General features: G+C 53.9%; 1 protein-coding gene across 3 annotated transcripts in view; it reads right to left on the bottom strand.

The window, feature by feature from the left end:
• SORCS2 (sortilin related VPS10 domain containing receptor 2) overlaps positions 1–16094 on the bottom strand; it is a 537963-nt gene that overhangs the window by 51173 nt on the left and 470696 nt on the right. For all 3 annotated transcript variants that reach the window (XM_030801231.1, XM_030801232.1, XM_030801233.1), the window contains exons 9-11: positions 13215–13394; positions 6548–6694; positions 81–183 (exon numbers count right to left, since the gene is read on the bottom strand). In XM_030801231.1, coding sequence (XP_030657091.1) covers positions 81–183; positions 6548–6694; positions 13215–13394 — 430 coding nt within the window. The remainder of the gene's footprint in view (positions 1–80; positions 184–6547; positions 6695–13214; positions 13395–16094) is intronic.

The raw sequence follows: 16094 nt of genomic DNA, 5'->3' as shown, positions 1-16094 counted from the left end.
ATCCATTTTTATCCTTGAGATTAGAGGTACTCTTGGGCTGTAATGGCACCTGCCAGCTGCCCGTGATGGAAGCCACCTACCTGCACCCATGATGAGGCCTGGGGCGGTGTCCTTGGTGTGCACAGTGCCTGATACATAGGGGTTGTCTGCCCAGCGCAGGTGCAGGTGCAGGTGGCAGTCTGGCTGCAAGGAAGAGAAAGGAAGCAACTGTCAACACACGAGTAGGAGAGTCCTTAGGAAAACTAAACCTGATGACAAATCTGCCCCTGTGGCTTTTTGGGAGAGAAGGCTGGGCCAGGAGTGCCTTGGAGGAATAGATGGAGGATGGGAAGCGGGTGTGAGGCTGACCTCTAGGGAAAGGGTGGGAAGGACAAGGGAAGCTTCAGCAGGTGCTGTGCTGACAGCCTGGGAAGGGGAAGCGGGCACAAGTGAGGCACTTGGGAGGATCCGTTGGTTCCCTGGTCTAGATTAGGGACCCACACAGCATCTGGGTATGGTGAGGCACCCAGGAGGATCTGTTGGCTCCCTCGTCTAGATTAGGGACCCACACAGCATCTGGGTACGGTGAGGCACCCAGGAAGATCTGTTGGTTCCCTGTCTAGATTAGGGACCCACACAGCATCTGGGTATGGTGAGGCACCCAGGAGGATCTGTTGGCTCCCTGGTCTAGATTAGGGACCCCTGCAGCCCCTGGGTGTGGTGAGGCACCCAGGAGGATCTGTTGGTTCCCTGGTCTAGATTAGGGACCCCTGCAGCCCCTGGGTGTGGTGAGGCACCCAGGAGGATCTGTTGGTTCCATGGTCTAGATTAGGGACCCCTGCAGCCCCTGGGTGTGGTGCCTTTGCTCACGGATGCAGCTGCTGGGGTTTCTCCCACTGAGGGCTCTTGGGCATTGGTCCTGGCAGGTGGTTCCCCGACATGGCTCCCATGTGCAGTACCAGCTGTGGGATGTGATTCCTGGAGCCTGCACAGCCCAAACTCATACTCATTCATTCACCTACCCAGAACCTTTATTGGGAGCCTCTTATGTGACCACAGTATCCCTGGCATCAGAGGACAGCTGGGGTCACCCCATAAGGCCCTCCCACTTTGAGATACAGAGGGGTGGGTTAAGTGTGCAAGAGCTCCAGGGGGCTGGCTCTGGAGACCCCATTCCTCCTGATCTCCCTCTGGAAGCCTGAGATACTGGGTCTCAGAGGTCTGGCTGGCCGAGCCCTCCTTGGTGACATAGGTGCACCACCAGAGACCCCACTGAACCAACAGATGGCGAAAGGCTTTGTGGGGTAATGATTCTGGGCTCAGCCTTCCTAATTTCCCCAAGTCAGGGAACTCCACAGGGTGAAGTGAGGCAGTGCAATCCTCAGGCTGGTCACAGAAAGGGCAGGGCTTGGACTCCTCGTACCTCCTCTAAATGGCAGTGTGACCTTAGGAAAAATGCTTAGCCTCTCTGTGCCTTTCTTTCTTCTCTGTGAGATGGGCGCAATAACCTCTGCTTCACAGGATATTGGATTAATATGGCACAGCTCTGGGGCCCAGCCCTTCCCCTGGGCAAGGTACTGCCTAATTGTTTACTTATAAGAATGGTAAACATTGTATTTGCCGCCTTAAAATTATTTTTTTCGTTAAAAACCTCCAGCTTAGAAATACCCTAGAACTGAGTACTCAGAGATCCAAATTGTAAATTAGGAGGCACCACTAATTTTCTAGGCAGCCTTGGGGCTCAGTTTCCTCATCTGCAAAATGAAGACAGTGACGGTGAGGCCTGCTGACCCGCTCTCTGCAGGGCTCATTCCAGAATCCCCTCGTCATCGCGGTGTCATATCATCTACTAACATCACGTCAGAGATATCCTCTCTCTTCATTTCATGTCTTTATAACACTTTCTTCTGGCCCATGAATTGCTTACGTTTTACACAGGTGACCCTAACCTCAAAGTTAAACCGTTCAGGAAATTGGATATTGACTTGGATAAGATGTGACCAGGTGGTGGCCACAGTTGGCAGACGGGCTTTATTTGTCTGCTCTAGGGTTTAACAGATGTACTGATTGTACTACATGTTGTATGATTCACCCATGAGCAATGCCCAGAGCACGGAATCTATAGAGCCAGGAACGGACAGGTGGTTGCCAGGGACTGGAGGCTGATGGGGGATAGGGAGGTGACAGCTAAGGATCGGGGTCTTCTTTTTTTGGGTGGTGAAAATGTTCTAAAAGGGACAGTGGTGATGGTGGTACAACTCTGTGAATAGACTAAAAGCCATTGAACTATGCACTTGAAAGGTGAACTGTGTAGGATGTGAGATCTCAACAAAGCTGTTAAAAACCAAAAAAAAGAAAGCTTGAAAATTCAGCTGAAAGGTGGCCCCGTGTCCATTGCAGAGGCACATCCTGAAGATGACTGAGGGACTGAGACCATCCCCAGGGGAACCTGGGGAGCCCCGAGCTGAATACCACAGGGCCCTGGGTGGCAGGAGCCTGGGCACTGTGTCACCCCTGGAGCCATCTGAGGGTTCCAGAAACACCTGGATCGAATGGCGACAAACGGGCCCCACTGAAAACCTGTGAGGTGTTAAGACTTTGCCCGCCGCAATAGATTCTTCTGATTTCTTACCGTGGAAAAGCAGGCCTGTGAGTGAATAGACTTGCTGGCACCTTTCAGTCCTACCCTCCTGCCCCCCCACCTCCCCCAGATAGCTCAGGCAGAAGGACAGAGGCGGCTTGCTGAGGAGGGAGGCTGCTGTGATCTTGGTAGGCAGGGTTGGGCTTCCGCGCTGCAGAAGGCAGCTCTAATCAGGAGAAGGAGCTCAGCAGGGGTGTGGCGCGGGAGTCCCCAGCAGCAGTGTGCCCGGCAGAGGCCGCCCTAGCTCTGCCATGCTTTGCTGTTCTAGGTTTACCTAGAAGGCCAGAGCTCATGGGTTGGTCTCCGTCAACCTCTCCCATTCCCCTGATGAGCTATGCACATCTGGTCACTTGCTGCGTGCACAGTGGGCAGAGTTGAATTAGAGGGTGCTGCTTCACAAACCCTAGCTACTTCTCCCCGCCCCTCACCACTAGTGGCCTATCCTGGTTGCCTCGCACTCAGGCCAGAGAAGTGGAACCCTCCTCAGGGTTCCCTGTGGGGTGGCCAGTTACGGCCTGCAGGCCACTGGTGAACACAGGTGGCTCTATGAACCCTTTTGCATTTGCCTTGCGGCCTGCTGACGGCCAAACAGATGGCTCCCCCTGCTCCTGGGGCAGCTGCAGGTGCCGTGCTGGTGTCTGACACATGCGCTCCCACGCGAGCCTGGGCCACCAGGTGAAAGGAAGGGCTATGCCAGCAGGCCTGGAGGTGCCCACCCACGGGGCACCAGGATGCCCTGCACAGGTGGCAGGCCAGTGCGCATCAGGAGCCCCAGAACCCGCCTTGGGTGCATGTGGTTAGAGACAGGGCTTCCTCCGAGGCCACCCAGGACGAGGACAGGAGACCCCCGGGACAGGCTGTGGCCCTGGGAGTCCATGCAGAATGCTTCAGCGTTGACTGAGGTGGGCCCGGGTCCCTGCAGGGCTGAGGCAGGCCAAGCTGGAGGCTCATGGTGTCCCAAGACTCTCCCTTCTCTGTCTGTTTGGCACATAGGGGCCAGAGGGTGCCCTAAAGAAGTGTCTAGCAAATCATCAAAGCCTACCAGATGGACCAGGGCCGGGAGATGCAGCACCAGCCACCTGGACGCCCAGGGCTCACTGCAGCCAAACGCCTCAGAAGAGTGACCATGGACCACACAGTGAACAAAGTTTTATGCTGAATTCAAGACGCAAACAGATTCAAAACCACCTTCCAATGAAGCTGGATCATCCTAAAACAGACCTGATCACGCCACTCCTGTGTTAAAGCCATCCTTGCATTTCCCCACTGAGGGAAGGAGGTATCCCCAGACGGGGCACTGGTCAAGTGGCCTGGGCAGATTCGTGACCCAGAGTTAAGAGAAACACAGAGGGCTGAAAAATCACGCACGCGTGGGATCCCAATGACAACTTTGTAACGTGTGTGTGAGCGAAAAGATTGTAAAGAACAAAAATACCCCGTTATTGTTTTTCTGGATGGTGTGATTCTGGTGATACCTTATTTCCCTTTTTATACCCTTCTGTATCTTCCAAGCATTCTGCAATAATCAGGCATCACTTTTATGAGCACTAAGTCCTCAGGTACAGTTTGCCCATTCATTGAGAGGCTGTGTGGCTGCAGGTGGGACACAGTCAGGAGGTCCCGTGAGTGGCCCAGCTTGTCCTGCCCCTGCACTTTCACCCTTGGAGATGCCATGGCCACACACACAGGATAGCCCAGGCCTTCTGAGCCATGCGGCTGTCATATATATATATATATACAAATTCACCGAGGTTATCTCCTCACTGAGCTGCATAATCGCAGACAAGAATCTATTCTTAGCAAAAACTTGCTTTGACAGATTAATATGGCTTAACTTTGCCGACGATGATACAAAAATTAGCCCTTTCACAGCAATTCTGTTCTGGGAAGCATTTTTACGAAGGGCAGGTAATTAATTCTCCACACAGGTCGACAGGTGTTATCAGCAGGAGGGGGTCTAGAGCAGAGGCAGGCAGCGGGCCCCTGAGAGGTGAGTGTTCGTGAGTCAGAGCTCAAGTCTCAGCTTAGAGCAAGTGGTTGCCCTGGGGGCTACAGAGTCCCGCCCTGGCTCCAGGGTCAGGGCTCTCTGGGAGGAGGAATTGCCCCCCTCTTAGTACCACGGCCTCCATGGGCCAACACTGGGGCTGGTGGTGGCAGTGGGGAGAGGGGCTCGCCATTTTCTGAGCCCTGCTGTGTGCCAGGTGGAATCCCAGGAAGACAGGGAATGTCTTCTGTTTTGTTGGTTGGTGTGTTCTGAGCCTGCAGAACAGTGCCTGGCACATTGCAAGTGCTCACGCAGATTTGCTGAATATAAACCTGTCAAACAGGTACTTTTCTTCTTTCTATTTTACACATGAGGAAGCTGAGGCAGAGTGATGGGTGGTTTCAGGTGTCCCCAGTGTGCAGTCTCTAAGAAGGGCTTATGGGTGACAGTGGGAAACAGACAGAGAAGCAGTATGCCCAGTGAAGGGCTCCTCAGTGGAGGGAACATGTGGGTAGGGTTTTCAGGTGTCAGTAGGAGCTTGCTGGATGAGGAAAAGGGAAAGGGCATTCTAGGCCTTGGGGACAGCGTAGAAAGAGGGAGGGCTTGGAAGGGAAGGGATTGACTCTTCCTTGCAGCTTGTTCCATGTCAGGCATAGGCTGGTCTCTGCATTCTTTCGTCTCATCCTCACTCCAATGCCACAGGGATGTTTACCATCTTCCTCCCTTTTCAACAGAGGCTCAGAGGCACTGGTTGATGTAGCCAAGATCACATAATCAGGGGGCTAAGACTGCAGCTCTGTGCAGCTCCAACACTAGACCCTTCTCCCACCCTGAGTTGCCCAGCACCTAGGAAGGGGCAGGGATGATGGTGGTGGTAAGCTCCCTGTGGTATGCAAGGAGAGAGGCCCCGGGAGAGGCCAGGTCTCACGGGGGTGTTGGAAGGGGAGTGAGAAGCCTGGTCAGATTCTCTTAGCCCATTCGGCCTCTTCCTCCCTTGCATCCACTGGTTCCTGGCAGCTGAGTGCTCACCTTAGCTAGGATCAGGGCTCCTTACAGCTCTGTCTCTCCTTCTTCACCAGCGTGGGCCTGTGCACCACCTGGATCCCTGGTAGCCACATGAGAGCTGACAAGAGTCCCAGCTACTTTGAGAGATCCCTCCCCACTCCAGACAACCAAGGACTCAGGCAGTCAACACTTCTATTCATGTAGAAAGGTGCCCCTGGGATAGTGGACCAGCTTTGGGGCTCAGGATGTCTGAACTCTGGCCCAGCTCTATCACTTACTGGCAGTATGATGGTACACTGCCTTCCATGGCAGATTAGAAGCAAGTGTCTGCTCCTCAGCCCTCACTCCCATGGGCAGAGTACAATTCCCAGGTCCTTGATGTAGAGCAGTAAGATTTAGCAGATGTACCAGCAGGCTTGAAATGTACTTGCCTGTTTCTGTTTATCCTCTTGTACTTCTGGTATCACCATAAGAATTAAGCTGGTTCCAAGAGAAGGATGCAAGATGTGCAGAGCAAAGACCAGTCTAAATCAGTCCATTCCCTGACATATGAGCAAGCCCAGACAAGATCAGCAGAGCCGCTCAACGGAGCCCAGCCAAGGTCAGCAGAGCCACCCCACTGAGCCCAGCCAAGGTCAGCAGAGCCACCCAGCTGAGCCCACCTGCAGATCTGGGGAATAAATGTTGTTGTTTTGGGTGGTTTATTGCACAGCAATTCTGTGTCAAAAACTGACATACTTCCCTCTCTGACCTCCAATTAACTTTTCTGTAAAACAAGGAGTTTCATTTGACCCTCTCTACCACACCCAGCAGAAATAGGTGGTTCATGTGTCTCCGATGGTCCTTCTCAGACATCACCACCTCTGACCTTCTTGATTACTGAAGTTATATCTAGCTCCACCCCAAGGACGGTGTGTGATGTGAGCACAGGTACTTACAGGCTTGCAGTTGGTTGGTCTTCCATTCATGTCCATGCTGGGTGGCCTCAGGTAATCCCAGTCGCGGCCCTTGTTGTAGGTTATAAGCGTCATCACTTTCCCATCAATTTTTTGGTTTGCCAGGAAGACTCCTTTCACCCCTCTGACCTGGGACAAAAATACAAGAAGGATAGTAACCTTACACTGGAGCACTCTGATGACCAAGTATCCACTGTGCTCCAGCCCCTTGCTTAAGTGCTCTGTACACGTGGCCTCATTTCGCACTCACAATGGCCAGCAGCTGAGACACATTCTAGAGGTGAGTGAGGTTTAGAGGGGCCAGGGATTGAAGACTTTGGCCGCAGCTTTAATGGGAAGCTAGTTCTGTCTAGCTCTGAAGCCTGAAGGATCTTCATGGTGCTGAGCTGTTCTCCCAGGTCCAGACACCAACCATCAGATGGCAAGTGGGGTTCTGGACCCCTGACCTGCCTGTCCCTCAGAGTCACCCCATCCTTGCCTCAGAGGTCCTGACTCAGAGCTCAGATCCCCCAACACCTCTTGTTTCTATTGGACCACGCATCCTGGACCAATAGAATTGCCTCTGGGGACCCCCAGCTGAATCCCCATACAAACATGCCAAGGAATGAAGACAGGAGGGTCCATGCTTCCTCTAGAACACCTGGGACAGGGCTCCACTTGCTTTCATTGCTCAGGGCTAACCTGGTCCCTTTCTCAAGGTTTCCTAAGAGGCCCATGGCAGTGACCCAAACATATCCAAGAGTGGTTACTAAGTTGGCCTATAAGAAACGTGCAACTATTGGCAACTTCACATAGTTCAACTGAGTGGTTTGCTCCCAGAGAGGGTCTTTTCCTGCAAGTTCCTTATTTCATGGAGGGTTTTGACCCATATTTATCAAGACCCACTAGTGTGGTGTGAAGAAGCACGAGAATGCCCACCACTTGTCAAGGCCTCCTCTGTGCCAGGCCAGAAGCTCTTTCTGCACCTGTATATGCAGCATGCACCATGGGAAACGGAGGCTCAGAGGGGGTGCAACCTGCCCAAAGGTCCATAGCCAAAGATTCCAGTTAGGATAGTAATGGCATACAGCTATTAAGTGCTTCTTTTTTTTTTTTTTGAGACGGAGTCTTGCTCTGTCGCCCAGGCTGGAGTGCAGTGGTGCAATTTCAGCTCACTGCAAGCTCCACCTCCCGGGTTCACGCCATTCTCCTGCCTCAGCCTCTCTGAGTAGCTAGGACTACAGGCGCCCACCACCACGCCTGGCTAATTTTTTGTATTTTTAGTAGAGACAGGGTTTCACCGTGGTCTCGATCTCCTGACCTCATGATCTGCCCGCCTCGGCCTCCCAAAGTGCTGGGATTACATGCGTGAGCCACCGTGCCCGGCCTTAAGTGCTTCTATGTTACAGGTACTGAGCTTAATATGTGTCCTCTCACTGAATTCTCACAACTGCAGCAGGTCCTCACGGGGAGAACAGCAGCCATGATGATGAAACCAGCGGACTGGGGTCTGAGCTTCCTGCAGCTGCTATAACAGACTATCACAAACCCAGTGGCTTCAGACAACACACACGTATTCTCCCACAGCGCTGGAGGGCAGAAGCCTGGCATGCGGCTGCAGTCAAGTGTCAGTAGAATCGCATTCCTTTCTGGAGGCTCCAGAGGAGCGCCTCTTTCCTTGCCTTTTCCAGCTTCTAGAGGCACGGGCATTCCTTGGCTCATGGTCACTTCCTTCATCTTCAAGGCCAGCAATGCTGCATCTCTCTGACCGTGTTTCCACCATCACATCTTCTCTGAATCTCTCCTGTCTACCTCTTCCAATGTTAAGGACCCATGTGCTGACACTAGGCCCCTCCAGATAACCCATGTCATCTCCCTGTCTGCTGACGAGCAGCCTTAATTCCATCTGCAACCTCACTCCTCCTCTGCCACATAAGGTAACATACGTGCAGGTTCTGGGGCTCGGGATGTGGCTATCTTTGAGGGGGGCACTATTTTCTCCAGCACAGTCCCTCATGTGACCCTCAAGGACACACATCAGTCTTCAAGCAAAATATATTCACCCCATCAAGGTTTCCAAAGTTCTCATCTCATTACAGCATTCATTCAAAGTCAAAAGTCTCATCTAAATATCACCAGATCAAAAGTTCCACATCTTATCATCTGAGTCATCTAAACCAGATGTGGGTGAGCTCTGGGTAAAATCCATCTGTGGAGCTGGGAAACTAGCAAACAAGTTATCTGTTTCAAAGTGCAAGGTTGAGGCAGGCACAGGATGGTACAGATCTTTTGCCTCCCACTGATGGCTGTGGCTTGTTTAGGTTACCCTCAGAGTTGGCTCTCAGAGACTCAGGGCTGCCTTCATTGGATGTGGGAGTTGGGGGGCAGGGCAGGCTCTTTTTCTTGGGACCCACCAGGCCTTATCAACAGAAGCAGACAGAGACAGGAGCCAAGTGGATCACACCGCGAGCATCCTCCCAGAGTTTCTAGGGAACGCCATACATGTGGCAAATCCATGCACAGAGCATTCAGCTGCCTGTATTATCTGCATAGGATGCTGTGGTCTAGGGGGTAGCCTTCCTCTCTGCAGAAGAAGCTTCATCAATGGTCTTGCTGGGCGGACAGTCCCAGGGGCTGGGAGGAGCCAGCTCCTTCTTGCCCATGTGGCATCACTCTGTCTCCTGCTCCCTCAACTCGATGACTACAGTTGGGGCCCCTGGCCCAGAGTCCAGCTTCTTTGTGAGATGTGGTACCAAGTGCAGGCCCTGCAGAAACCCAGGACTCCATGTCACAGGGGTCTCGAGTTCCCTCCAGACTCTGGACTTGGTGTGCAGGAAATGAGCTGCCGGGGGCTGGGAGAAGGCGGAGCATGTGCATGTGTGTGAGCCTGTGTCTGTGTGTGTGAGTGAGAGCGTGAGTGTTGGCTATAGATTGGCTGCAGACAGGTCCCTCTGTGCTAGACTTCGGACCAGCCACACACCCAGCAAATGGCTGCACATCCTTTGCTGTGTGGTCTGGAGCTGAAGGGAGGCCCGGGGAACGTGCTGCAAGTCTTTGTGTCTTACAAGCTCATAGAACCCCGACAAGGCAGGCAGGACAGGGACCCAGGTATATCACCCAGAGGGCTTCTGCCCTGTCCAGTGCTTGGTGGAGATGCCTTTCTGCTGTCCTCAGGGCAGGTTTTTTGCCCATGATGTTTTGTGTTATTGGGTAATTGCCATTTTATATCCCAGCTGGGTCTCCATGAAAACACTCAGCAATAAATAACGCGGATCCAGATATAGCCCAAGGCCCCCAGGTGGGTCTGATTGGCCAAGCATCAGCTCAGAATATCAGTGTGTCTCTGCATAACTGCCCATATCACAGCTGTATTCATTGCTGTGTCTGCTGTAAAAAAAGTGCCACAAGTTGTGTGGCTTCAAACAACAGAAATTCATTCTCTTGGAGGCTAGAGTCCAAAATCAAGGCATGGGTAGGGCCGCGCTCCCTCTGCAGACTCCAGGGAAGGATCCTTCCTACCCCTTCCAGCTCCACACCTCCAGCCCTCCCTGGCGTGCAGCCGCAGTCTCTGCCTCTGTCTCCATGGGGCCTCTCTGTGTGCCTGTGGCTCCTCTCCTGTCTCTGATAAGGACACTTGTGATTGCATTTAGAGCCCCTTGGATAATTTGGGATGATCTCTTGAGTGCTTGAGTCTTTCACTTCATGACGCTGCAAAAATCCCTTTTCAAATAAGGTCACATTGCAGGGGTGGGTATTAGGATGTGGGCCACCATTTCCACGCCTATTTCGGGGCCACCATTCAGCCCATTATGATGCCTGCGGCCAGGGCTCCTTGGGGGCAGGGGACAGGGCTATGTCCCCTAAGTCCCCATTCATAACCCAAGCTCCAGCAAAAGAGGAGCCTAGGAAAGGTTTGCTGTCTTGCCTCAAACCTGGGTTGTGCCCTGCAGGGGGAGAGATCCCCGCAGCCTTCCGAGGCAGTACCTGGCTGTGCCATCTGTACCAAACATTTTTTCCTGGATGTGCTGCTGGGTGCACAACAACCACGACAGCAACAGTACTGGCCGTGTGCAGTGAGACTCAGGTGCCAGCCCCCCCCCATGAATTATCCCTGATCCCCAGAAAGGGCAAGTGCTGGGAAAACAAAGTGAGTGCTCACTTGGAAACAGACGCTGCTCTGCCTGTTTATAGGAATGACAGCCTTAAACCTCACAGCAACCCCGTGAGGAAGGTGCTACTACCATCCCTGTTGCACAGAGGGAAGCACAGAGAGGTTAAGAAACCCACCTTTGGCCACACAGCAAATACATACCAGTTTATGGACCTGAACCCCGGGCAGTCAGCCTCCAGAGTTGTGCTTGTAACCACCAGCTGTGACCCATGTTTGATGGTTTTCAGAGAAGGGCCATCCCTTGGGAGGGCACCCAGCTGGTGGACGGCGGGTGTCACCTTTGGACCGGGCCACTGCGAACCTCTTCTGGCTCCTTGCTTCCTCTCGCCTTGAGGCCTGTGTGTGTGGCTCTGAGTTCCTTCCTCACCTGGCTAACTCCTGCTCAGCCGCCTCCAGGAAGCACTCCCTGACTCCTGCCCCAGGCTGGCCAACCACCCCTGTGCTGTGTCTCCAGGCCCTGGCACTCTCAGTCAGAACCACAGCTGGGAGCCATCTTCCTGCTTCATGAGGGGTGAATGGTGCATGTTGTATCCAGCCTGTGTCCCGAGGGCAGGGCCCAGAGCATGGCATGCGGTGGTGCAGGCATCACAGATGCCTGTGGACAGGTTGCCGTGGAGCCCCACCCCACCCTGTTCTTGGCACCCTTCCCATCCCATCCCATCATCACCCACCCACTGCCTTCCAGAGGCAGGTCTGTGCTGGAACCAGTCCCCTCCTAGAGGCTCAGAGGGCAGGGCCTTTGGGACACTAGGGGGTGGGGATGGGTGCTGCCTAGCAGGTAGAGGAGGGCCGCCTGCAGGGGGCTTTCAGCAGTGAGGCTGCATCTGCATCGTCTGCTGGGGAGATGACCCCTGACAAATGGGTTATCATTGCAAACAAATGGTTCCATTTGTGACTTTCCTGGGGACCACAATTCTGCGGCTGCTGTCAAGGGAGGGATGAATGCTGAGCCTGGTGCCTCCCACTCACAAGCTTGTCAATGCCACTGCCTGCCCAGGGTCTACTGGCCACCCACAGGACACTCTCCCAGCCTGCGTCAATGGGCCACTGGGGGGTGTCCCCATAGGCAAGAGGAAGGAGCTTGGAGGTGAACAACTGAGAGGGGTCCCAAGAGGAGGGCACCAGGCTCAAAGCAGACAGGCCTGGGCTGGTCTGATTTTCCTGCTTACGTCTGGGTCTGCCTGGGCGGGTCATTTGCCTTCTCTGAGCCTCAGTTTTCTGAGCCATAAATGGGTCAAGTAGCTCTCCTCGCTGGCCATGGCATCTCAGGAACAAAGGAGAGGCCTGGGAGCGGCCTGGCCGGGGCGGGGCTGCTGCAGGAATCCAGGTGGAAATGGAGCCACAGTGGCACAATGCACGGGGCGTTCTCTGGGGTCAGTGGAGGCTCACGTGGGAGGCCGAGGGGGGACCCAGGAGGGCAGCAAGGAAGGCTCCCGTCTGAGCTCAGACAGCAACCCAGGAGGGGAGGCCAAAACTTCACATGTGGTGAGAGAAGTGGCAGGACGGATGGGGGAGGGCTGGATTCCAGGGAGACAGACAGAGCAAGAGCAAGAGCGAGCAAGCGAGAGTGAGCAAGTGCGAGAGAGACAGAGAGAGAGAGGGAGAGAGAGGCCAACTCCAGACACAGAGACGGAGAGGAAGGAGGAGATGAAGGGGCTGGGGTGGAGAGAGGGAGAGAGAGGCGGAGGGAGATAGAGAGAGAGAGAGAGAGAGAGGCCAACTCCAGACAGAGAGGGACAGGAAGGAGGAGATGAAGGGGCTGGGGTGGAGAGAGGGAGAGAGAGGCGGAGGGAGATAGAGAGAGAGAGAGAGAGAGAGAGAGGCCAACTCCAGACAGAGAGGGACAGGAAGGAGGAGATGAAGGGGCTGGGGTGGAGAGAGGGAGACAGAGGGGGGAGAGAGAGAGAGAGAGAGAGAGAGAGAAAGGCCAACTCCAGACACACAGAGGGAGAGGAAGGAGGAGATGAAGGGGCTGGGGTAGAGAGAGAGAGGGAGAGACAGGGGGAGAGAGGGGGAGAGAGAGAGAGAGAAAGGCAGACTTCAGACACACAGAGGGAGAGGAAGGAGGAGACGAAGGGGCTGGGGTAGAGAGAGAGAGAGGGATGGGGCACTCAGAGAGAAGCACTGCCCTCAGGGGTGACCCCAGCCCAGGACATCTGATGAGGGCTTGTGAGGGAGCTGGCAGAGAACACTCAGGCTGAACCCAAGTCAGTAAAATGTTATTTCCTCAAAGAATTCCATTCTTCTCATGACAAAAACTTGTACTCGATGATCATTGTATTTCGAACTTCCTCAAGAAGGAAATTCTCTTTCTCTAAAAATACCTAAATAATAGCCTCTTGGCCTGCAAAGCCTAAAATATTTGGCTGTTTGCAGAAGATGTGTGCAGACCCCTGAGACAGCATTATAGACAGGCGGGAGGGGAGGCGAAAGGAAGAGGTGGGGGGAGAGGGCATGGGAGTCGGCGGCAGGCCCGGCCCACATCCATGCTGGACCCACCTCCAGGATGTCGATGAGCACGCTCTCCTCCGCCTGCCGCGAGCTGCGCACGTCCTGCAGCACCAGCGCGTAGCGCACGCCCCGTGGGTCCGACTGGTACAGGTTGTAGGTGTCCATCTGGTACCACTCCTGCACCGCCACGAACACCTGACTCTCGTCCGTGCTGATGATCTGCAGATCCTGTGGGGATGTGCGGGGAGCACAGGGTCAGAGCCAGGCTGGGGGCTGCACATGGGAGGAAGAAGACGGCTGCACAGGCCATGAGGGTGGGGAAGACCCCGGGCTCTCCTGGAGCCATCCTGGCCTAGATTTGCCTCCTGGCTCAGCTGCTCTGGGCTCTGTGGCCTTGGACAAGTCCCCTCACCTCCCTGGGCCTCCATTTCCCCATCTCGAAAATGGGAATGGTGTTGGGACACTCTAAGCTGGGTTATGGGAGGGTGGCCTGGGGACACCTCCTCTTCCTGGTCCCACATCAGGCCATCTGTCCATCCGTTCAACAGTGGGGAGGCGGAGTTCTTCCTCCATGCACCCCCAGATGGTTGATTCCAGGGGGTGAGGGCTGGAGCCCCTCCCTCTCCTCCTATCCACAGCCCAGGTGAGTCTCTGCTCCCTCTTTCATTCAACACACATTTGGAAAGCACCCACTCCATGCCAGATACTTCCCAGCCACTAGATGCCTAGAAAGGCCGAGTGCAGTGGGGAGCCAGATGTGGGCCCGTCCTCTGCAACCTGCAGGGAGGCGCCGTGGGTTCATCCACTCAAGCTTCATTGTCCAGGGACACTATCCCCACCTGTACATGCACCAGACTTCTTCCCAGTCCCCCTGTGCCGGTCCCTGCCAGCCCTGAGCCCTGGGGGCACAGTCTGGAGGGGGAGGCAGAGAAGGAGCCCCACCAGGACCCCCTAAGGTGGTCTCAGAGGTGAAAGGGCAGCCAGGGCAAAGTCCCCAGCCTCGGTTTCCATTCGGAAGCAGGTGTGTTGGCAGCTCTGGAGTGGGCTCAGGGCAGTGGTCTTTGGTTCAGTCCCAGGTTTTTAAACTCATAAAGCAGCCAAAACCCAATAGAATAAAAAGGAAAACCAGGAATACCTGAGTTTCTTGTTTTCTTTTCTTGCCTAGCCAGCCCCAAACGCGTGTGGGAGGCACGAGTAAAGGGCTCTGGACAGGCCCATTTTGAAGCCCTAAGCAGCTTCCCTCCCACCTCTGTTCCTTTGCCTTCTCTCACTCTGGAACGTCATCACCCTCTGAGAACACAGTTCCAAGGTCCAGGGGCAGAGGATGGGTGGCAGAGGAGGGCCCGGCCGGCCCCACCTGCGGAGCCGCCCCTCCCAACTACGGTGTGGCTGTGGCTGTGGCTGTGACGCTTGGGGATGGCTCCCTTCGCATGTTCTCATCTGATGGGAGGGCCTAGGGAAGGGCTTTTTTTTTTTTTTTTCTGTACAATAACTGATTCTGTCCAGTGGAGCTCAGTTTTCAGTGGAGAGTGAGGAAGAAGCTGCCCTGGCAGGTGGCTCAGGGCCGGGCTGGACTCCTGAACGCTGAGGCCTGGCCCCTTCCCCTCACTGTCCTGCCTGTTCCCTGCGCTGTGCAGCCCCAAGGGCTTTGCAGGAAAGGAGAGTGATGCTATTTTGCAGCTACCATGCAGGCCATAGGCAGAGAGGACCCCACAGCGGCAGGAGGCGCAGTCCTGTGTCTACGGACTGAAATTCAACACACAGAAATGACTGGCGCTGAAACACACAGAACCAGGGAAGAATGATGGGGCAGGGTGCCAGAGCCTGGCCTTCCCCATGCGTGAAGTGGGACCATGGGTGATGCAGAGCCCACGGAGGTACGCGAAGTGCCCAGAGGCAGCAGGCTTGTGGCTGTTCTGCCCTCCTCACCTCAGCTTCCCCTTCCTTCCTGCTCAGCACCATGGGCCAAAATGCACTGTCATCCGGGCGTTGGTCGTTCTGCTGCCCAACTAGGGGAAGGTTTGTCCACCAGCCTGGGCTGTGGCAGGGAATTAGACCGTGCAGTCAGATTGGCAGGGAGGATGTGAGACTCTTGCAGGGGTGGTGGGGGGACTGAGACTATGGGTGCTTTGAGCTCAGGGGGCTTGGCATCAACCATGTCATCAGGATTCAGTATTTACAGCGATTGCAGCAAGTCACATTGTGCCTCCTATGCCTCTGGGTAAATGTTTACATAACCTGGGTAAATGCATTGGGTAAATGTTTTCCACCATCTAGGAAACAAAGAAAAATGCATAAAGTGACTCGAGGTTACAACTGGTGCCCCCTAGAGAGACCCGGCACCAGCGTTTTCAAATGTTTACATTTGGTCTTTCTCTCCAGTGTGGTGCACATATTTTTTCCATGTGTAGTTTATAGTTTGCCCCACATCACAGACAGAGCATTTTCTCTGCCATTAAAATGATCTATACACAGCACTTTAATGACTGCATGATATTCCATTCTGTGGATGGGCCATATTCCACTGAGCTGCTTCCCCACTGGGAAACCGTCAGCGTTCTCAACATAACTGTGAGATGGTCATGAATATTTCTAGACACAGATCTCTTCTCTCTGGTTATTTCCTTGACAGAAACTCCTAAGAAGGGAAATTGCCGCATCGCAACATTTCGAAAGCTCTCGTTACCTGTTGTTAAATTGCTGAAAGTTTACATTAGTTCCTTCCCCATCAGCAGGGGTAGAGGGCATGTATTTCGTTTTACGTATTCCAATATTAGAATGGTCTTTTAAAAATATTTGCTGATTAGAGTTATAAATAACAGGCAATTTTTGCTTCATGTTGCATTTACTGTCTTCTTTAAGAAAAGACAGAAGCAGAGACATTTTGATATTTTTAAATGAAGGATGTAAGACACATTCAAATATACA

This window comes from Nomascus leucogenys, chromosome 20, assembly GCF_006542625.1.
Source record: "Nomascus leucogenys isolate Asia chromosome 20, Asia_NLE_v1, whole genome shotgun sequence".
NCBI classification, from domain to species: domain Eukaryota; kingdom Metazoa; phylum Chordata; class Mammalia; order Primates; family Hylobatidae; genus Nomascus; species Nomascus leucogenys.
Note: the sequence above shows the minus strand (reverse complement) of the source record. Positions and strands in the feature narration are given on the sequence as shown.